Consider the following 24,570-nt stretch of genomic DNA (forward strand, 5'->3'; position numbering starts at 1 on the left):
CACCTGTTGGCAGACCTGCAGGTGCGCATTTTATTTCGGTTAAACTGCCTTTTTCCTTTATGATGTGCGGATGGATGTGTGTGTGGGCGCGCACGTGTGTATACCTGTCCTTTTTTCCCCCTAAGGTAAGTCTTTCCGCTCCCGGGATTTGAATGACTCCTTACCCTCTCCCTTAAAACCCACATCCTTTCGTCTTTCCCTCTCCTTCCCTCTTTCCTGATGAAGCAACCGTTTGTTGCGAAAGCTTGAATTTTGTGGGTATGTTTGTGTGTCTATCGACCTGCCAGCGCTTTTGTTTGGTAAGTGTGTGTCTCTCTCTCTCTCTCTCTCTCTCTCTCTCTCTCTCTCTCTCTCTCTCTATACATATATATATATATATAATGACCTCCATATATGCTCAGAGAAGTACTGTTTTACACCCTACAGATTATGCAAACTGATTGAAATATCTGTTGTGAAAGTGTACTATTCACAGTCCTTGGATGGATAATTCCACAAGCTGAAAGTAACAATATAGGTTGGCCCTTAAATATAAAACACTACAAGAGACTAAGATTTTAAGATTGCAGAACTTTAATATCTAAATCGCTACAAGAGGTTTCTTTTTTTTAAGATATGTATACATACAGTGTTGCGGTATCTGTACTGAATTAAGCAAAAGTCATAAAATATAAATGACATCTTTGCATAAAAATCTGACATTACTGAATTAAATGGATTTCATACGTATTGTTGAGGAATCACCAGAAAAATAATGCTGCTTGCAAATTTATATTCTGTCTTCTACTCACATGGAAGCGGTGAACTAAAAGACACACAGAGCAACAAAAACTGGTACAGTACTGTAGTCACTCACGAGTTTTAATTCTGTTGCCTGTAAAAGTAACTGTCAGTACATTCCACCTGGCAACATATAAAAATGATAATCATCGCATTAACATTAGGAATTTCAGAGAAATTTGAGTAATTGCACTACTACAGTGTAACAGCAACAGTGACAGTTATTTTATGGTGAAAATCAGTGCACGATTCAGGTATAAATAAGAAAAACTGTCAGCTCCACTCTGTGCGTGTAATAACAGAAATTCTGAAGGAAGTAAGATTGGGTTAACATCCAGTCTATACAGACATCATGAGAGAGCGAGCCCAAGCTCGGATTGTGTCAAGGATGAGGAAGGAAATCAGATGTGCCCTTTCAAAGGAACCATCCCGACAACTGGCTGGAGCGATTTAGGGAAATCTCGGAAAACCTCAATCCGGATGGTCGGATGTGGGTTTGAGCCATTGTTCTCACAAATGCGAGTCCAGTGTGCTAACCCCACTGCACCATCTTGCTTGGTACAGAAATTCTGCTTACTGGCCCAAATCACCTGACTTGGGTACTACTCATAGATTCAAACCTCAACACTACAGAGATACAGGCGACCACGGCCTATATTGTTTATAATCTATGCACGCAACTTAAGTGCAGTCATGGTTCGTCACGTACTGCAGTGGCACCGTGAGCTACTGTTCACACAGAACGCTACAAATTCTACCGAGTAGCAAAGTTCTCAATATTATGTCAAATGATGATTCAGGAGGGTACCTGTATTGATATTATAGTCTAGGTTATGGCATTAGAACTGAGGCAAGAGTTACATACAAGAAAAAGAAAACCCGGATGTTGGGTCCGCTGGGTTGGTTTGCTTAGAAGAGGAGGAGGAGGAGGAGGAGGAGGAGGAGGAGGAGGAGGAGGAGGAGGAGGAGGGTGGGGGGAGGGGGGGGGGGGGGAGCAAACTGCTAGGTCATCAGCCCCTCATTCTGATGAAAATAATTCCACGAGGGTGGGAATAAAATAATCGAGGCACACAAAACACAGCTGGAAAAAGGAAAAAACCACAAGAATGACAGAAGGGCAACAAACACTAAAATGGACAAAATCGGACGAGAAAACCACAGAGAGATGCAAGGAACACGAAGAAGAGATCAAAACAAGAGAGCAAAATACCATGGCTGGCTGACCATGAGAACAGAACTCTGCAACACATTAAAACTTCCATCCTAAAAGTAATGGCATGGAGGACACAGAGGAACAAAGAACATGCGCTAAAACTTAGATCAAATGATAAGACACGCCCTCATGAATAAAACAAACTAAAACTGCTTTTGAGGCATTGTTGCCCAACACCGAAGGTAGCGTGCTGGTAAAGTTAAAAGTCCACAGGAAAGTTAAAAGTCCACTGCAGAGTGGCTGAAAGTGGGCTGTCCAGCAGGTGGATGACCGTCATTTGTGGGCCACAGTGACGTCAGGTGGGTCCTTGCGACGGAGGAGGTAACCATACGTTAGTCACATACGGCCATTGTGGAGCTGGCAGACGACAACTGATTCCCTGCAAGAGGACCACATGGAAGACTTCCACACATTCGTAACCTCCTTAATGACACACAGTTTGTTGTACATACTGTTATGCCATTCCATCTCCCAAAGCCGAAAAACACTGTGGCATAAAAATGCAGGTCAGTTTTGGAGATACGTATCTCTCCCAATACTCTTGTTTCTGTCATTTGATAAGCTGGCGAACATTGGCACGGAGCCGTTTAAAGGCTATGACGTGCTACATGGAAGGGCACCGCTTATATCACTGTAGAGCTCGCCGACACTCCTTAATTGCTTCAGCGACTTCTAACGACTGCCAAGGGACTGTCTTTCACTGGGGGCACCCTAACGAATGAGGGATCACATTTTCTGCCTCAAAAACAATCACTGCAGTGACCTGCTCAATGACAATATGGATGGCACCATGTGGGGGAGGTTCAGCAGTGACAGCAGAGGTGAAGGCTCCCAGGATGCCTTGCTTAAAGCCCATCTGGGTACACGTCCATGAGCATGACACTTGGGGAGTGACAGGAAGATGGGAAAGTGGTCACTACCACACACATCGTCATGTGCTCTCCAGTGGATAGATGGGAGATGGCCAAGATTGCAAAACGAGATATCAACGTCTGAAAATGTGCCACGTGCCACACTGAAATGCGTGGGGCCACCTATATTTAAGAGGCAGACGTCGAGTTGTGACAGTAAATCTTCGACATCACTGCCTCAGGGATACTGCACCATGTGCAGGAAGATATATTTTGCACACAGTTATTTCCTGCGTCGTCCATATCCTGACAGCCATTGGTTCAAGAAGGGTTTGAAGGGGCACAGGTTCACAGCATACTGAGTTCAGGACAGACACAAACTCCACCTGACACACTATAATAGTCACCACAGTTCTTGTAATATCCCCTACAGCTGTGGATGGCAGGGGTTCACATTTCCGAGAACCAGGTTTTCTGAAGGGCAATGCAGAAACCAGGTGTAAAGCTTAAGAGTTGCCGTAGCTCAGCCAGGTGGTGGAAAAAATTGCCGCAATTCCACTGGAGGATGACGCTATCGTGAGGCTGGGAATGCATGAAGTGCACAAGGAGGCAGGTTATGCCTCAGGGTCGTCAGCTGCTGCCACTGATCGAGTCTTTGTAGCCATTTCTATGGTGGATGAGGCATCAGTGTGATCCAGGTATGCAGGGGATGCTAAGATCTCCACCACATCCTCAGATGCAGAATTGATAGGGAGTGGTGGTGTTGTGGCCACTAGAGGATCCTGTTTCTTAGCAGACTACTACTTAGTTTGCTTGCTCTCCCGCTTCTCTTTAGCGGCTTGATGGAAAGATTACCCTAAAGCAGCTTTAGGCGTGGAGGAAGACCGTGAAGCTCTTTGTCCAGCAGCTTTTGGCTCCTTGAGCCACTGGCAAGTGTCCGCCATGGCATTAGTGGAGACCTTGGGAGAGAGGGCCCCAAGGGACCCCTTCCACACGAGAGGAGCCAGAGGAGGCTGTTGCTTCTCCGGCAGGGGGAGGGGACAATGTCCCCTTCATTTGGGGGGGCCTCGCTCCCGAAGTAGGTGCTTTGGGAGCAATGGAGGAAGATTTGACCCCTACCACCAACAGGGCAGATGTATCCTGGTAGACTGGAGGGCCCACTGTTCATGGCACAAAGTGAGGAACCACTGGCACTTGGGTCGGCGATGGTGACGTAGCAGCAGCATGTCGACATCAACTGAATGGGGCGTAATCTTTTGAATTTACATTTAGCCTCTGTGTAAGTCAACCAGTCCAGAGTCTTGTACTCCACGGTTTTCCGCTCCTTTTGGAGTACTGGGCAGTCTGGCGAGCAGGGAGAGTGGTGCTCTCCACAGTTGATGCAAGTGGGAAGTGGCGCACATGGGGTATCTGGGTGCAGTGGACGTCCACTGTCTTGACATGTGGTGCTGGAAGTGCAGCGGGAAGACATGTGCCCAAACTTCCAGCACTTAAGCACCGCGTAGGGGGAGGGACGTATGGTTTAATGTCACAGCCATTACTGAACTCATAGGGCCAAAAAGTGAGAGACTCCTTTTAGTCTCATCTTACGACAGGCAGGAATACCTCGGGCCTATTCTAACTCCCAGAATCGTAGTGGGAGACTACCAAGGGCCTGTCTTTCGCCGGGGGCACCATAAAGAATGAGGGAACGCGTTTTTTGCCTCAGAATCTATTGTTGTTGTGACCTGCTCAACGACAACATCGATGTCACCATGTGGGGGAGATTCAGCGGTGACAGCAGAGGTGAAGGCTTTCCAGTCTGCCTTGTTTAAAGCCCATCTGGGTAGGCGACCATGAGCATTACGCCGTGGGAGTGACAGGAAGATGGGGAAGTGGTCACTAACACATAAGTCGTCATGCGCTCTCCAGTGGATGGATAGGAGATGACCAGGACTGTAAACCGAGAGATGAATGGCCGAATATGTGTCATGTGCCACACTGAAATGTGTGGGGGCACCTGCATTTACGGGGCAGAGGTCGAGTTTTGACAGATGCAAACTCAACCTGACACTTTTATAGTCGCTACAGTTCCTGTTATATCCCTTATAGCTGCGGTGGAGGGCAGGGGTCCGCACTGCCGGGAACCAAGTTTCCTGGAGGGCAATGCAGAAAGCAGGTGTAAAGCGTAACAGTTGCAGTAGCTCAGCCAGGTGGTGGAAAAAACCGACGCAATTCCACTGAAAGATTACGTGATCATGAGACTGGGAAGGCGTGAGAGACACAACGAGACAGTCTACACCTCAAGGTCACCTGGTGTCATCGTGCGATCAACATCCATTGTGTCTGAGGGCTCAGCGAGCTCTAAGTCCTCAGCGGACGCCAGAACCTCCGCCTCATCTTCAGACACAGAGCTTGTAGGTAGTCATTGTGTGGTTGCCCCCACAGTGCCTTGGTTCTTTGGCGTCTTTTCTTTTTAGGTTTTTCTCGCTGCTCCTTAGTTTGGTCCAGCTGGGAGGGCTTCACTGATTCAGTCTCAAGGAATGAGAATGACCGTGAAGCCCTACAACCAGCTACCTGTGGTTGCTTCAGCCACTGGCGGGTGTCAGCTTTGCCACTGGTAGGAACCTGGGAAGGGAGTGACCCAATGGATCCCTTTGTGGGCAGAGGAGCCAAAGACGACTTATGCTTCTCCGGCTGAGAAGTGGGGACTGATGTCCCCGATGGTTGGGGGGGGGGGGGGGGGTGTTGCTCTTGAGTAGGTTGTGTACGACCAACAGGGAAGGAACTGCCTCCCACCATCAAGGGAGCAGCTGGAGTCTGACGGCACAGAGCCACCTGTATGCAGCGGAACGGAAGATGGTAGGATCGTTGTCATAGTGGCGGCGTAGGTTGACGTCATATGCACAACACATAGTGTCTCATTTTCTCTTAGCCTCAATGTAGGTCAGTCAGTCCAGTGTCTTGTATTCCATTATTTGTCTTTCTTTCTGGAGAATCCTGCAGTCTGGCGAGAAAGGCGAATGGTGCTCTCCACAGTTGACACAGATTAGAGGCAGGACACAGGGAGTATTGGGATGTGAAGGACATCCACAATCCCGAAATGTGAAGCTGGAAGTACAGCGAGAAGACATATGTCCAAACTTCCAGCACTCAAAGCACTGCATTGGGGGGCGGGGGATGATGATGATGATGATTGTTTTGTGGGGCGCTCAATTGCGCGGTTATCAGCGCCCATACAAATTCCCAACCTTCACTCAGTCCAATCCGCATTGTGGGAGGAATATATGGCTGTAGGTCACAGTGGTAGATCATCACCTTGACCTTCTTGGGTAATGTGTCACCCTTTAAGTTAAAGATGAAGGCACCGGTGGCAACCTGATTATCCCTTGGATGCTGGTGGACGCGCCGGACGAAATGGACACCTTGCCGCTCTAAATCGGCGTGCAGCTCATCGTCAGACTGCAAAAGAAGGTCACTGTGAAATATGATACCCTGGACCATATTTAAGCTCTTCTGGGGCGTCATGGAAACAGAAAGGTCACCTAGTTTGTCACAGGCGGGTAGTGCCCGTGACTGGGCAGAGGATGCTATTTTGATCAAGACCGACCCTAATCCCATTTTGGACAAGCCCTCCACCTCCTCAAACTTGTCCTCCAGATGCTACACAAAAAATGAGGTTTCACTGACAAGAAAGATTCCCCATCAACTCTTGTACGTATGAGGTACTGGGGGCCATTTGTGGTCGTATTTCTTGGCATTAAAGTTAGACCGTAACTGCTTAGAGACTGCTGGTGTTTGACCACCAGCATGAGATGATGTACTACGCTTCATGGCATGTCATCAGCCTCGATGCCACCCACTCCCACCAGGGGCCCTCCCCACGGGCGCCACCCAGCCGCAGCAAAGGCTACATGACAGGATGGCCACTGCTGGGAGTCCCGATGCCCCAGGGTGACGGCCATCTACTCCTTGACATACGTGGGGAGTTAATGGCGCAGGCATCAGCAGAGTGATCCCTGTGTGGTCAGGCGCTACAACCAACAGGGTACATGGCGGCCCCACCACAATGGACTGGCTACCGTGCTGGATATGAAGTGCAAACGAGCTAAGAAGTTCATCATCGTTGACAGTGCAGAAAGAGATACTGCACTGAGGATGGAGGAAAACGCACCCAGGAGGGTGACCTCGCCGAACAGCTGGAGAATGATCCGAAGTGCAGATCCACGTCGACGAAGGATGCCAGAGGTCTCAGCGCATGATGGACACTATGCGACATGTAAGGCGTCCTTCCCCAATTGGCTCGCTCTTCGCGAAAATTTTCAGAAATGGAGGTCAAACCCTACAGGGGACCATCACATAAAGGCCGAAACGTGAGAGACTCCTTTTAGTCTCCTCTTACGATAGGCAGGAATACCTTGGGCCTATTCTAACTCCCGGACTCGCAGGGGGCGTTGGATCCGAAAATTGATTTCGCGCAGGAATAAAATGGAGACAATAAATGTACTCATAAAAGAAATAACACTCAAAAGACGAAAATGCTGTCTGCTATGGCAAACAAACCAAAATCTGGCTCGTAAATGTCTTGTGCAGACACACCACTCTTCTGAGATTTTAGAACTTTATTTTAAACGATAATGCAAGCAATTCGAACGCTTCTAATTTTTACTTTCACAAATGTCACATCATACTCTGGCTATTTGCCACATACAATCCACAAGCCCTCGTGTTTAATGTTGAATTTAGTTGCAATTCCGCGCGCACATTTAAAAAGACCATTTTATTCGGATGCATTTACCACTGCGTATATCACGTGTTCAACAAATGGTAATGTGAACCAGAGTCTGGGTCGAAATTATCTCCAGGAAGACGATTTTGAGGTCGTTGGCACTTCGCGTAACCAAGCACTCTTGTGCCAACAACTTACAGCTACCTGCAAGCTATTTAGTGAGTGCCCCTAAAAAGCAGCGTAACTGTGAAGCGGAGAGATTGTGGCGAAAGCAGCGAGCGGGACGAAAGACAGTGCAGCCAACGACTTAAATGAGAACGTACAAACCTGGTAAGGGTAGGTGTACCAGCACTCGTTTATGTCCCACAGCCATGGCTTATCCCACAGGCAGTAGATTCCATAGATAAAGGAATATGTATAGTACAGCCAGCGCCAACTAGAAAAAAAAGAGAACTTTAGTTACTTCCACTCTTACACACAACAAACACTGAGTCTTCTATGATCAAGCACTGCGCACCGAATTCAATGTAAGATCTTCAGCAGAAAATACCAGAGATGTGAAACTAATCTAGGACTGGACATTAGACAAGGACGCAGAGAAGGGGAGGGGAAGGGGGCCACGGAGGGCCGCCAGAATCTCACGGTGGAATCTGTGGTCCAATTTAGATGCTTTGCCCACAAGAATCTTACTGTCCCGTGTACATCAACGTTGAAGTACGCTTCCAGCTGCCACGCCACTGGAATCGCACACTGTGATGCACCTGTTCATCTGTACTGCAGCAGATCTGTGTCTGCAGGGAACCGGGAATTTGTTCTCTCTTGTGACTATTCGCCAGTATTGTTGCGCAATGGTCTTAGCGTGAGGATACATGTGTAACTTATTTTCTGAAGTTCTTATGTACATTAAACATGGTCACGTAAGATGTCGCACACCTTGTATCTTGCGAATCAGCGAGTCCAGCCAGTTATTGGCTAACTTTAGTTTTAACGAGAAGTGTTTGGTATTGCGCTTCAGCTACGACGAAGTTTTGCCATATGGAAAATCATGTATAGAATCATCAACACACATGACTGAGCTGGGAATAAATTAGCCCCTTGGATTACTAACATGACGACTGACAACGCTACACTTTTACTAATCTCAAGAGCACAGAGAGAGCATTTGCTTCTTTTTGAAATCAATTACTCAACACACAAAGTAAATACCGCACCACCCTCGTGATCAATCCACAACCCGTTACAATTTTTTTCCGTTTTGCGTTTCTGGCAAAAATATAACTACAACGAAACGTGAGGTCTGTATGATAGTTCTGCTTACGTAAGTCTCGCACTATTCCCTGGATATGGTCACTTGGTCGGTAGAGTACGCTTGATATTTACCGAAGTTTTTTTAAAAAAATATTTAAATGTGATGAAAAATGCTCATAAATGAAACCTCCCGTCTGAAAAAACAAACTTTACATCAAATTTGGGCAGCGAGAATACCAAAATAATCGTAGTTAAGGATCAGGAGTCAAGTCCCAAAAGGCACCTCCACCAGGAATGCAGTCACCCTCACGAAATACTAGAAACCATCACGATAGCTAGTTGAAACCCAAGATGGAACGAGTGATAACTTTCCGCGACACGTGGAACGTGTATCAGAAAGTACAATCGGATTCACCAAGACGTGCAAGTAGAATCATTACGAGGGGCGAGAGGTTAACTGGAATTTGTTGACATATTAATAACTTATTTCTAAAAAATTACAAAATATGAAGTTATTTCAGTTTGTCTAGTATCGACTAGAACTACTAAGCACACGATGCCGAGCAAAATACACTAATATTTGGGAAAATTTTAACAGCAAAGAAGGATGGCCCGAATGATTATTATCTGAGCTATTTATTGCTCACGCTTCAATTCCGTACAAGGTTAAGGCTACATTACAGGCGCACACTTTTAGGGCTTCGCAACACTTACATTTATATTAGATGCTATCAAATTCCTCTGTTTCTGAAATGATTTTCTTCTTATTGCTAAGTCTACATTTTATATCCTCTGTACTTCGACCATCGTCAGTCATTTTGCTATGCAAACAGAAAAACTCGTGTACTACTTTTAGTGGCATTTCCTGATTCCTGGAGCATCACCTGGTTTAATTTTACTATATTACATACCTTTTATTTTACTTTTGTTAATGGTCATCTCAAACACTTTTCAAGACACTACCCATTCCATTCAACTGCTCTCCCAAGTCCTTTGCCGCCTCTGACAGAATCAGAGTGTCATCGGCAAAAGCTCAACATTTTAGTTAACACTCTTTCCATACTTCTCGTTGGGTTTCCTTCAATGCTTACACAATGTACAAATTAACGTGGGGACAGATTACAACACTGTCAGTCCCTTCTCAACAACTGCTTCTCTTTCATGTCCTTCGACTCATAACTGCAATTTGATATCTGTACAAGTTGTAGGTAACCTTCACCTCTGCTACACTCAAAATTTCGACGGGTGTACTCCAGTCGAGATTGTCGTACGCTGTATGAAATGATATATACAAAGAGTCACATTTGAAACCTCCATCCATGGCCAAGGCGAGATTAACACACGAGCTGGCCGCACGGCGAGTCATTTTCCCAAGATACCAGTTGTTCCTCTACATCTGTTGAAAATAAACTTTTGAAACGTCCTTGTAGGAAGAGCATTTTGCAGGGGTTGTTAGAGCGAGAGGAAAATTGCCAACGAAACTGCCTGGGTGCCACGGATGTTAAATTCGGAGAATGTTTTATGGGAGCTCGCGAAATAGGAAGTCAGCAGCCCTCGTAGAGTTAAAGTGACAACTCGAGGACTGTGTAGGGCGGAATTGCCGTTTTAAAGTGTAACTGAAGCCAGGATAGTAGTGATCCTGCGTGATACACAAAGTTACTTTTCAAGTACGGAAAGACCACAAGAATCTGAAGTGCGTTCCCGTGGGTGGGCGAGGAATTCTGTTTAATCTTTTTCCGGTTTTCTTGGCGAGACAAGATCGCAGGGCCAAGTACTGGATTGGTAGAGATCGAAGTTACGAACAAAAAGCTTTGCTAGAGCAACGCAACCGAGAGATGTGGTTAGAAGGAACTAATACGCATTTTCACACATTGTGGAAGATAGGAGCTTCACGATGAGCTTTCACATTTAATGGAAGGGCTTCAATATCAAGCCGTATTCTATCCGAAAGAACGAAGCACATAGAAGCCATGGGAGCGGCATTACAAATGTTGAAACAGACAATTAAAATAGCATATCGCAACAAAATATGAAAATAAAACAGCGTCAAAGGAGGAGCGAAGTGTTTGATCTTTGGCTGTGAGGGAGTTTTACAAGTGTTTGGTACTCAGTTAAGTGCGACTCAGAGTCAATGCAAGCGACATTCAAACAATTCTAGGGAGAAGAGTGACACATAGTATGTGAAATACCGAAAGGGTTTAACCAACCTTAACTAGGTGCGAAACTACACCGCCTTATGCTAGTTAAACCTGCATTTACATCTATATAAATACCACGCAATCCACCTTACGACGCGTGGCGGGGGGTACCCGTACCACTACCAGTCAATTTCTTTCCTGTTACATTCGCAAACACACCGAGGGATAAACTATCTATATGACTCGGTATAAGCGCTAGTTTCTCGTACCTTATCTTCGTGGTCCTTATGCGCAAGGTATGTTGGAGGCAGTAGAATCGTTCTCTAAATTTTCTCAATAGTGTTCCTCAAAAAGAACAACGTCGCCTTCCCTTCAGTGATTCCCAGTTGAGTTCCCGAAGGAAGCCCGTAACACTTGCGTGTTCTCACCTAACAATAACAAATTTAGCAGCCCACCTCTGAATTGCTTCGATACGTCCCTTCAATCCAACCTGGTACGGATCCCACACACATTACCAGGACTTACGAATACGTCGCACTAGCGACCTATATGCGGTCTCTTTTACAGATGAACCACACTTCCCTAAAATTTTTCCAATAAAGCGAACTCGATCATTCGCCTTCCTACCACAGTCCTCCCATGCTCAAAAATGGCTCTGAGCACTATGGGATTTAACATCTGATGTCAACAGTCCCCAGAACTTAGAACTACTTAAACCTAACTAACCTAAGGACATAACACACATCCATGCCCGAGGCAGGATTCGAACCTGCGACCGTAGCGGTCACGCGGTTCCAGACTGAGGTGCCTAGAACCGCTCGGCCACACTGGCTGGCCTCCCATGCTCGTTCCATTTCATATCGCTTTGCAACGTTACGCCCATATATTTAAGCGACGTGATACTGCAATGCAGGAAACTACTAATATACTGTACCCGAACATTACCGGTTTGCCTCTCCTACTCATCTGCATTAACTCCAGTACGGGTCCAGGTGGCGGGTAGTGAAAGATGGATCCTGTGATGGAGAGAGACGTGATCCAATGATGGAAACGTACCGTTCACAGGATTCTTGCTTTCGTCGTTTTATGAGGTAGCGGACGTGGGCGCGGAGCCATCTAAAGGAATTGACGTGCACCACTGAAGGGTGCCGCTTATGGTGTTGGAGCCCACTTACGATCTCTAATGGCCGCAGTGATATCTGGGCTCCACCAGGGAACCGTTTTCTGAAGGGGGAATCCCGAGGAAGAGGGGATGGCTTCGCTGGCTGCCGCTATATGCTGTACAGCTGCACAGATACTGCCCTCGCCTTATGCAGTGGAAGTGGACCGATCAATGGAAGTCATTAATTGCTTCGAGTTCCTCTTCTGTTGTCACTCTCCTTGCTCAATATCTCACAGATCTGAAGGCACAAAGTTTTTTCTGTAGATCTATACAGTTTGCCAAGCAACATTCGTCATTCAACCAAGGACAGGCTGCTGTCTGAGGTGGTTGCCACACTGAGGAATGGAATCTGTAGGAGCTCACTGGATATCACAGTGATATGGTCCATCATGTGGGCACAATCCTGTCGTTCGAAAATGGCCTGCTGACTATATTGCAGTCAATTTCCCTTTGAACAATTCATCTTCACAGTCTCCTGTCAACCACCGTCTGAGTCAGCAGATGAATCCACACCAGAAACTGGTGACTGGAATACAAATCTATGACCATTTCCCTCTGAATTAAGTCTGCAGTAGCTGGGGAGCAAAAACAAAGGTCAACGGCTGAAGATGACCCTGCAGCCGCGGAGAAGAGTGACATCTGACCAGAATTTGAAGTGTCCCCCCCTCCTCCTCTTCGAGGAGGGAGAGTTCCGTCAGTGTATCTGCATCCAACGGATCATGAGGTAGAAGATATAAAGAACAAACGGTGGGTTTAACTGGTATGAACTTCCACTGCAACTGCTTGTATAAGCGAGGTAAGAGGGACAGGAAAGGAATGGCATCTGTAATTGACGGAAACAGCCACTCCACTCTTAGCCCTGTCTTCAATAACATCATCCTTCCTGTAGGAGTGGTAGCCTCTTAATGCAGTTATGGCGGCGGCTTTGAAATGAGTTTCTTTGTAGCAGATGCATAATGGTCTCTTCTTGGTCAGGAGCTGCAATTCTTCCAAATGCGATCGGTATCCATTTAATTCCAATTCTACACAGTAATCCCTGAGGGAACCATTAATTAGTGGTGGTGGTCCTTGTTCATCCTTGGTAGCAGTGATTTACCTGAGAGGTCAGAGGGGACGTTAGACGGTGCCCAGCTTTCCTGTTTTTCCATGTGGATATCAATATACTCGACAATAAAACCACCATCTTGAAAAGGAGAGCGCTCGCCGAGCGGAAGGTTTAGCTGCCACTTTCTTCGATTTTAAGACACTTTTTGTGTATCGTTCTTCCTTACTTATGGGAGGAGCTGCTTGCGTACGCAGAGAGGGCGGCTTTTAGTGGGCATTTGATGGTGTGCATCAGTATGTGGCTGAGGTTTCAAGTACCTCGTCAATGGCTTCAAAATGATTTCGTGTTTAAGTGTAGCCCCCCCACCCACAAGTATACTGACAAGCGCACGTAGTCTTACTTGACTCTGTTCTCTGGGTTTATGTGGAAGCATTACACATGGCGACTGGCTTCTTAAACGCCAATGTAGAAAAAGTAGTCAACATTGGAGGTTGCATAAACTTCAAAACTTTTTAACTTCACCATCTCTTAGCTTTCAATTCCTGAATTTTCCTTTCCTCATTATAAACTCCACACTTCCTGTTGCATACTGCGTAATCCCCAGAGCAGTTTATACACTTCACAGGAAGTGTACAAGATCAACTGATTCATGAGCTGAGACTCTACGATTTCCACACACTACCCTCCTGTTACATGCCATAGTAGTACCACAAAATATTTTGACATCTGAAGTATCGTATTGGATTGGGAACAAACAGTCGAACTTTACGACAGATATAGCCTGCAAGAATATGTTTAGGTAGCTCCGGAGAGTTTAAAGTTCTAATAAATGTTTCAGTTTTTTTCAATGTGCCATTGACTCACCTCCTATAGTTATGTAGTTCCGTGACACCCACAATTTTCAGTTTTTCACGTAACTTCTCAGGGTCCATCTCCATTTTATACATCTGGTGGCGGCCAGTGCTCCAGAGGTTGCGTACTAGAGACTATTTTACCTCAACAGCCATTCACTTCGTCAGCTCGTAGCACACCTTGAGATTAAGTTTTTTTTTTTTTTTTATTGTAGAGGCGTGTATAGTCTGTCGGTAAACTGAAGAGCGAGCTAGCGAGTTCCCACTCTGCCTACCCTGCTACATCACAAGGCGTTTCTACAGGCTGTTTCACAACGTAGTACCGGCCATGCCGCGGCGCGCACTTTAAATCTGTGGCGACGCCGTGTACAGATACGTCCCGGCTGCTGCGTCTATTTTTAGACAAATGCGTTAAAACCATAATGAAGACAAAAGACGATAGCTTCTTCGGAAAAAAAAACATTATAGAGTAAATAATATTAACATAAGAACGGAAGTCAGGATTCTACTACAAACATAGGACCGAATGCCTATTCATGTTAATGTATGTTCCTCTATTCATAAGACGAACCAGATATAGTGCAATCTGTAGAATTTGAGGCTTGTTCTTACTTTGTGTTTCTATTAAAAGGTAGAAGTTTTCTTTTAAGGGCTGCATTGAAACTTGCACCACGAAGAGTGTTTAAAAAGTAACCAGAAATTTATAATTTCATGTGTTGTATTAGTTCGATTTGCACTACCTTTTTGTCACTGTCTTCGTAAACATGTCTGAAAAGTATCTGTACAATGTTATGCATACTGGGTATTTACACTGCTGTCAGCTGTCAAAAAGGTTACATGTGTTTTGGTAGCATCAACTATTATTTGTTTGTATAAAAATAGATTAGAGAATCTGTACTAAATTTTGTTATAAGAATGGAATAAAGTATCAAATTTTAAGAAATGTTAAATATTTCTTTAGGTGCGTCTCTTATGAGTAAACCAAGAGCATACAAGTGGTATAAATATTTCAAAGCAGGCCGTAAAGGACGGCGGTTTCACAAGAATGGATGAGATTAAAAATGCACAGTTAAGAGACTTCTGAACTATCCAGAGGAAACAGTTTCTAAAGTGTTTCTGGCATTGGAAAAAGCACTGGCATGAGTGTATAGCATGTAATGGGAAATATTTTGAAGAGGATAACATTGTTGTAGATGAACAAGTAAAGTTCTTACCAAAAAATAAAAATTAATATGTGAACGCACCTCGTATGTCAAGCTTTTTACATAGAAGTCCAGAATCGGTATACATGTTTGGAAAGGAATTTCAGCAGTGTTTAGAATAGCTATTGGACGCATGTTTTGAGCAATATGTCTTAGAACCATGTGAATAGTAACCGAGATAGAATTTTAGTGACAGAATACATTCCAATGCTGCTGTTCTATAAGCACCAAAGGTTTTACGTGATTGAATCACGTTCTACTAGCGAAAAGTTAATTGATTTTACCATGAAGTTCTCAAGTTATTCCTGATTTTGTACAACTAGTGATAAAGATGTTTATTGCTTTGGACCACATTTGTATTTATCTTCGAAAACTGTTTAACACTTCTACTACCATGTAGTACATTTCTACCAAAAGAAACTTTATCGTGTATGAGCAGAGTCAGGCTAGTTTTCCTTCGCGGCGATTCCAGTAAACCATGCGTCCTATTGTGGCGAGGCTGACATTTGCATAAGCTGTAGCCCTTTGATTGGGGCTGGAAATATTAGCCAACAGTCCTTTTTGTGTCGCCTCCTTAACACACGCTGTAATAACGTTAGAGACGATCGAACGCTCGTTACTCCACAAGTACCTCCCCTTCTTCGTATTCTGCACATTTTTCTTGCAATGCAGGGCGACTATCCATCACTTCCGGATATTGAAGTATATCAGTGAGTACACAAAGTCAACTGACTGACACTGGCAACTAAGATGCCACGAACAGACACGACGTATATCACTGCACGCCGATCTACACTGCTAGACAAGTAACGGGCAACAAATTTTGGGTGCCCCTGTAGGCCGGTGGCAGGGTTCTTCCGCGAAAGGGCACTTCCCCCACCAGAAGCGCTGCTCGCTCTTGAGTTTACAGACAGGCTATACCTTCCTCACTGTCCAGACAGTGAAGCCAAGGTCGTATTTCTCGGAAACACGCAATGTTCCACTACCGCACATAAAGATGGTCTCTGAAGTATGCCCAGAGTTTACGGTGAAAGAGGTCCGTTCGCACTGGCTGGTCCCCGGCTTGGGAAACCCGGGGTAGACGTACCAGTACTCATCCACTGTTGGCAGTGCTCCCTGGGAAAAATTACAGCCCTTCCTTCCCCAGTCTGTGGGACGCACTTCTTCACGCTCCTCTATTGAGGCCTGTCTGGCTTAGGCGAGCCTGCCAATAGCTGTACTACTGCTGGCATAACTCTCAGCGTCATCAAGGCACAAATACCGTTCCTCCTGGCACTAAAGGTTACTACAATAACGAGGTGTCCCCAGGAACAGGGCGATTAGGAACTTCGGAAGCCTGACATACATAAAATTCCACGTCAATGTGGGAAGGCTTATATCGGACTTTCGATTCACACGGTTCAGGACAGGAGCGCAGAATGTGGCCGTCGCATGGGGCTGTAACAGCATGGAAACCTGGCGGTAGCTAGACATTGTTTAAACTGGGGACACGAGATGAAATTTGACGAGACCCTAGTACTTGTCAGTCTCCCAGTATTTGGAACAGTGTTTATAAAGGAGCCAGTGAAATTAGGTTGGCCGGCAAACGATTAATAAAGACAACGGTTTTCAACTTAGTAGGACATGAAACACTGTATTATATTCCATTAAAGCACAACATTCATTAGCACGTCCTGCCTGAGTGTTTGAAGATCGTCTTTGAGCGCGCCGTTCTACCAAGAGCGGCGACACCAAACCCAGCCTTTGCGCCAGCAACAGTTATGGGCGGCGCATGTGCCATGTACGGTACGGGGGCAGGATGACGAATTGCAACTTTGGCATCAATTTTTAGCAGCAGCTGCAGCAACCGCCGCCACCTCTCTCATGAAGAATGCGGACAGATGGATCACCAAAATATTAACTCTTTTGATTTTAGGATCCGGCAGTAAACCAGATGATACTACTAGGAAATGGTAGACTTTGTTGATCTCTAGTCCATAACTAATACACACTATGGCAACAGAAGTCATCGGATACCTCCTGATATCGTGTCGGACCTCCTTTTACCTGGCGCAGTGCAGCAACTCGACGTCGCATGGACTCCAGTCACTGGCAATCCGTTGCAGAAATACTGAGCCATGCTGCGTCTATAGCATTACATATTTGCAAAAGTGTTGCCAGTGCAAGAATTGACCTCTCGATCACGTTCTATAAATGTTCCGTGGGATTCACGACGGGTGATCTTTGTGGCCAAATCATTCGCTCGAATTGTCCAGAATGTTCTTGAAAACAATCGTGAATAACTGTGGTGAAACGGCGCACTGTCATCCATAAAAATTCCATCGCTGTTTGGGAACGTGAAGTCCATGAATGGCTGCAAATAGTATAAAAGTAGCCGAACGTAACCATTTAGTTTAAAGTCAATGATTGGCTGAGTTGAGCCAGAGGACCCAGTCGATTCCATGTAAACACAGCCCACACCATTATGGAGCCACCACCAGCTTGCACAGTGCCTTTGACAACTGGGGTGTATGGCTTCGTGAAGTATACGCCGTACTCAAACCCTACCAACTGAAGGCGGGACTCATCCGACTGGGCCACGGCCTTCCAGTCGTCTAGAGTCCAACTGATAACGTTGCGAGTCGTGATGTTAGCAAAGGCACTCTGCTGCCATGCTCCATTAACGCCAAATTTCGCCGCATTATCCTAACGGATCGTTCGTCGCAGGTCCCACATTGATTTCTGTGGTTATTTTACGCAAGTAGCTTGTCCTTTAGCAATGTCCACTCTACGCAGGTGCTGCTGCTCTCGGTCGTTCAGTGATGGCCGTCGGCCACTGCGTTGGTGTGGTGAGAGGTAATGGCTAAAATTTCGTATTCTCGGCACACACTTGGTACTGTAGATCTCAGAATATTGAATTCCGTAACGATATCCGAAATGGAATGTCCCATGCGTCTAGCTCCAACGACCATTCTGCGTCCAGAGTGTTTATTCTCGTCGTGCGGCCATAATAATGTTGGTAACGTATTCACATGAATTACCTGAGTACACATGACAGCTCCACCAATACACTGCCCTTTTATACCTCGTGTATGCTATTCTACCGCCATTGTAGATGTGCGTACACCAAGTGTACGAGTTCATATATTTCCTACAAACGTTTATCCACTCCAGACGAAATGTACTACGATTTTGCTATAGCATACGATTTTGCTATAGCAGACAGTGGAACAGTCAATTTTGCACGAATATTGCCATAATAATGAAATCTCAGGGCTAATGAAATGGAGGGGTAGGGAGGAGGACGAGAAACCAATTTCTTAGCGTTACTTCGAAATTAAAATTAGAACATGCTTCAGATGATAAGCCAAAACGCTTGTGTCCACTACCATCATGAACAGTCTATATTAGTCAATATTTCCTAGACCAAATGACATACTAGGTTGTGTGAAGTTTTTACAACGATTATCCTCTTCCAGCAGTTTCGGGCAGCGCACAGGAGTCTGCCACAGAGAACTTTGAATAAAATCCGTTTTGTATCTCTGCTTGCCCTCCCCCGTACCTATCCTTTTACTACAGGGAATCTAGAGTCACTGCAATATCGAAGAAAGGAAGGACGATGAGGATTTAACGTCAATGACAAGGCTATTAGAGATTGAGCACATGCTCGTATTGAGAACTTGTCCTTTCAAAGAAACTATCCTGGCATTCGTGTTAAGTGATTTAGCAAAAGCACCGATAGCCTAAATCTGGGTAGAGGCCGGGGACATGAACCGCTGCCCAAACCAAGTATTCGCGTGGCCCACTGTTATCGGTCGTATTTTATAACAATCATCTAGCTATCAACGGCCGAATTCAAAAACGTTAACTAATGTCACGGCCTTCTTAACAGTATAGTTTTCCCGCTCATTAACAAACAACAATACCTATATACACAGTGATATTTTAAGCTGTGTAACTGTAACTTTGTAACTGACATTGGTGAATTTGGCCGTGCGCTAAGTAAATTCGGCCACTTACCTGAGGGACAGAGGGTTAAGTAGTCGGGTTAGAGGATGTGAGCGGAGGAATGTTTTACTGTTTTGTCTTCCAGTACTGACAGCTCAAGGCCGTTGGTGACTCGCACCGATGAGTTCGCTGCAGTAACACATTCTAAGAAGGAAATAGCGTGGATTCGTGAATGTGCATTAGAGAGGCGGTCATCGTCAAATGCGGTACATACTTGTGCCAAGCAATATGAAATTAAGGCCCTTGTAATAGAATGCAATCAGCAGAAGAAAAACTACATTCAAAACATTTAGTACATCTACGACAGCGTGTCATATTGTATAATACATTTAAATGGAAGTACAATTACTGTTGCTAATCTTCCGCTCTCACAGGCAACACAACAACACTGTCAGGCAGTTAGTGTCGTAACTTCGGGGTCGCTGAGGATGGCAGCAATGTGAAGCGGTGAGCTGAACGTTCACAATTAGTACTTGAGGGGCTGTCTGCCAACTCATCGTGCCCTTAACACAGCTAGTTTATTGGAGGGGGGGGGGGTGTCATAACATACTAATTTATGTACGTTATCAATTAATAGTAAGATCGATACATATCCGGCCAGAGGCGCCGTTCCGCAATGTGCCTATAAGTATTGGCTCTTGGGGAGAGAAAAAAAAACACCTTTGATGAGAATTGCTTTACAACAATAACGTAGCTGATCTAAATAATGTTTGTTTATACGTTCTACGGTGCAAACAGTGCAGCAGCAGTCACAGATGACACAAAACACGCAAATAAGTTCACCTTTTGTACGATAATTAGATCCTCTATGTTAAGTTCGAGTGAAAGAGTTGCGACTATGATTCAGTGCTACATCAGTCTAATGTTTAACAGGAACACTGCTCACAGAGATGATATAATAAAGAAATCTAATTATTGTTGCAAAGTATGCGACTTTGTACTGTGCATTTAGAAAGTTTTGAATTTTGTCATAGACGAAGTATTATTGAAATGTGCACCCTTTTTTCACTGTAAAATCATGTTGATATGAAAAAACGGAATAAGCAGGCCAACCAGAGGAGACGAATAAATCTATGTCATAAAATCGTGCTAAGAATATAAAAAAATTGAAATATTCGGAAAACGATGAAGCGATAAGAGGCATACACTGATTTGCGCAGCGACATTTTTCTATCATCTGTAGAAAAATCTGCACCAAACTATAAATCCCCATTTAACTATTTTTATTAATTTATATTATTTGACGCTCTTAAGCCTCCAAGATGCAAGGTAGGAGTAGGCAAAATGCAACAGGGAATAACAATATTAATGTGCTAATAGTAAAGCTCCCAGAACTGCTCTCATCAATAAACGGTCACAATGCCCACATAGTACTAGGGACAGAAAGTTGGCTGAAACCAGATGTAAACAATAATTAAATTCTAAACTCAGATTGGAATGTATACCGCAGAGACAGGCTGGACAGTGAAGGGGGAGGCGTGTTTATAGCGATAAGAAGTGCAATAGTATCGAAGGAAATTGACGGAGATCCGAAATGTGAAATGATTTGGGTGAAGGTCACGGTTAAAGCAGGCTCAGACATGGTAATTGGATGTCTCTATAGGCCCCCTGGCTCAGCAGCTGTTGTGGCTGAGCACCTGAAGGATAATTTGGAAAATATTTCGAGTAGACTTCCCCACAATGTTATAGTTCTGGGTGGAGATTTCAATTTGTCGGATATAGACTGGGAGACTCAAACGTTCATAACGGGTGGCAGGGACAAAGGATCCAGTGAAAATTTTTTAAGTGCTTTATCTGAAAACTACATTGAGCAGTTAAACAGAGAACCGACACGTGGCGATAACATATTAGACCTTCTGATGACAAACAGACCCGAACTATTTGAAACAGTTCAAATGGCTCAAATGGCTCTGAGCACTATGGGACTTAACATCTATGGTCATCAGTCCCCTATAACTTAGAACTACTTAAACCTAACTAACCTAACGACATCACACAACACCCAGTCATCACGAGGCAGAGAAAATCTCTGACCCCGCCGGGAATCGAACCTGGGAACCCGGGCGTGGGAAGCGAGAACGCTACCGCACGACCACGAGCTGCGGACTTGAAACAGTTAACGCAGAACAGGGAATCAGCGATCATAAAGCGGTTACTAAATCGATGATTTCAGCCGTAAATAGAAATATTAAAAAAGGTAGGAAGATTTTTCTGTTTAGCGAAAGTGACAAAAAGCAGATTTCAGAGCACCTGACGACTCAACACAAAAGTTTTGTTCTAAGTACAGCTAGTGTTGAGGACCAGTGGACAAAGTTCAAAACCATCGTACAATATGCGTTAGATGAGTATGTGCCAAGCAAGATCGTAAGAAATGGGAAAGAGCCACCGTGGTACAACAATCGAGTTAGGAAACTGCTGCGGAAGCAAAGGGAACTTCACAACAAACAAACATAGCCAACGCCTTGCAGACAAACAAAAATTACGCGAAGCGAAATGTAATGTGAGGAGGGCCATGCGAGAGGCGTTCAATGAATTCGAAAGTAAAGTTCGATGTACTGACTTGGCAGAAAATCCTAAGAAATTTTGGTCTTATGTCAAAGCGGTAGGTGGATCAAAACAAAATGTCCAGACACTCTGTGACCAAAATGGTACTGAAACAGAGGATGACAGACTAAAGGCCGAAATACTAAATGTCTTTTTCCAAAGCTGTTTCACAGAGGAAGACTGCACTGTAGTTCCTTCTCTAGATTGTCGCACAGATGAAAAAATGGTAGATATCGAAATAGACGGCAGAGGGATAGAGAAACAATTAAAATCGCTCAAAAGAGGAAAGGTCGCTGGACCTGATGGGATACCAGTTCGATTTTATACAGAGTACGCGAAGGAACTTGCCCCCCTTCTTGCAGCGGTGTACCGTAGGTCTCTAGAAGAGCGTAGCGTTCCAAAGGATTGGAAAAGGGCACAGGTCATCCCCGTTTTCAAGAAGGGACGTCGAACAGATGTGCGGAACTATAGACCTATATCTCTAACGTCGATCAGTTGTAGAATTTTGAAACACGTATTATGTTCGAGTATAAGGACTTTTCTGGAAACTAGAAATCTACTCTGTAGGAATCAGCATGGGTTTCGAAAGAGACGATCGTGTGAAACCCAGCTCGCGCTATTCGTCCACGAGACTCAGAGGGCCATAGACGCGGGTTCCCAGGCAGATGCCGTGTTTCTTGACTTCCGCAAGGCGTTCGATACAGTTCCCCACACTCGTTTAATGAACAAAGTAACAGCATATGGACTATCAGACCAATTGTGTGATTGGATTGAAGAGTTCCTAGATAACAGAACGCAGCATGTCGTTCTCAATGGAGAGAAGTCTTTCGAAGTAAAAGTGATTTCAGGTGTGCCGCAGGGGGGTGTCGTAGGACCGTTGCTATTCACAGTATACATAAATGACCTTGTGGATGACATCGGAAGTTCGCTGAGGTTTTTTGCGGATGATGCTGTGGTATATCGAGAGGTTGTAACAATGGAAAATTGTACTGAAATGCAGGAGGATCTGCAGCGAATTGACGCATGGTGCAGGGAATGTCAATTGAATCTCAATGTAGACAAGTGTAATGTGCTGCGAATGCATAGAAAGATAGATCCCTTATCATTTAGCTACAATATAGCAGGTCAGCAACTGGAAGCAGTTAATTCCATAAATTATCTGGGAGTATGCACTAGGAGTGATTTAAAATGGAATGATCATATAAAGTTGATCGTCGGTAAAGCAGATGCCAGACTGAGATTCATTGGAAGAATCCTAAGGAAATGCAATCCGAAAACAAAGGAAGTAGGTTAGAGTACGCTTGTTCGCCTACTGCTTGAATACTGCTCAGCAGTGTGGGATCCGTACCAGATACGGTTGATAGAAGAAATCGAGAAGATTCAACGGAGAGCAGCGCGCTTCGTTTCAGGATCATTTAGTTATCGCGAATGCGTTACGGAGATGATAGATAAACCCCAGTGGAAGACTCTGCAGGAGAGACGCTCAGTAGCTCGGTACGGGCTTTTGTTGAAGTTTCGAGAACATACCTTCACCGAGGAGTCAAGCATTATATTGGTCCCTCATACGTATATCTCGCGAAGAGACCATGGGGATAAAATCAGAGAGATTAGAGCCCACACAGAGGCATACCGACAATCTTTCTCTCCACGAACAATACGAGACTGGAATAGAAGGGAGAACCGATAGAGGTACTCAAGGTACCCTCCGCCACACACCGTCAGGTGGCTTGCGGAGTATGGATGTAGATGTAGAAATCATCGGCCACCACAGCCAGTAGGTTGTCTTCTCAACAGACGATTTCTACCTGAACATTACAGCAGAGAATTTCTTATGCGTTTAATCATTCTGTACTTAATATTCTAGAGAGCTTTCATACAACATACTGGAGTACTAGGGAAGTTATCAATTTACATTCTAAGTTACAATTCCCATTCAAACAGGGATACTTACAGAAACGTTTACAGCAGATAAAAAAAAGGAAACCATCAGTAAGAAGTTAATACTGAAATGATACGGGCATGGAACTAAATCCATACCGAAACAATCTGTACTTTCTTAATTGTTTAGAGCAGAAAGGAAGGGTGGTTGGTTTAACGTCCAGTCCATGAGTAGTCATTAGAGCGTGAGTACAAGCTCGGATTGCCCAAATGATAAGGCTCGACCGTGCCCTTTTCAATCTAACAACTCCAGCATTCGTCTTAAGCGCTTTTCTGAAACCAGGAAAAGATAAATCTGGATGGTCTCACTGAGGAATTGATCCTCGCCCTCCCGAATGCGAATTCCGTTAACTACCGCGTCACCTCCATACGTCAGAAATAAGGGAATGATGGTAATATCGATCCAAATTCAGAACACAGGTTTACATTCAGCATTGTACTATTACATTTCACTTCATATAAATTGGAGCCGTTCGCATTGCGCAAGCCCACAGATATCCTCGTAGCCTGCTCATGCGGCAATTATAGGCAGTCGTGTAACACACACTGTTACAATATACTGTTGTTTCACGCACTACAAGCTAGTAAATAAATATTGTTTAACTGACTATTAGCTGCCAGTAAGAAAATTTTTACGCTCAAGTTTAATTCTGGTTTTTATACTGTACCGTACTACTAGATAAAATGTAGTGGCGTAACTAGGGTAACTGGCGCCCAGAGCATACTTCCACTTTGTTTAATCTTCTCAGCTGGTTGACCTGTTTATTCCATTTTTTTCGTATCGACACGATTTTACAATGAAGTAGAGGATGCACATTTTAATAATACCTCGTTTATGACAAAATTCAAAACGTGCTAAATGCACAATACAAAGTCGTATCATTTGCAACAATAATGCGATTC

The 24,570-nt window shown here is 44.7% G+C and overlaps 1 protein-coding gene across 2 annotated transcripts in view; it reads right to left on the minus strand.

Moving 5' to 3' along the window:
• LOC124721512 (ceramide synthase 6) overlaps nt 1-24,570 on the minus strand; it is a 132,979-nt gene that overhangs the window by 27,571 nt on the left and 80,838 nt on the right. For both annotated transcript variants that reach the window (XM_047246529.1, XM_047246528.1), the window contains exon 4: nt 7,880-7,988. In XM_047246529.1, the coding sequence (XP_047102485.1) occupies nt 7,880-7,988 (109 nt within the window). The remainder of the gene's footprint in view (nt 1-7,879; nt 7,989-24,570) is intronic.

The sequence above is a fragment of the Schistocerca piceifrons genome, chromosome X (genome assembly GCF_021461385.2).
Source record: "Schistocerca piceifrons isolate TAMUIC-IGC-003096 chromosome X, iqSchPice1.1, whole genome shotgun sequence".
Taxonomy (NCBI): domain Eukaryota; kingdom Metazoa; phylum Arthropoda; class Insecta; order Orthoptera; family Acrididae; genus Schistocerca; species Schistocerca piceifrons.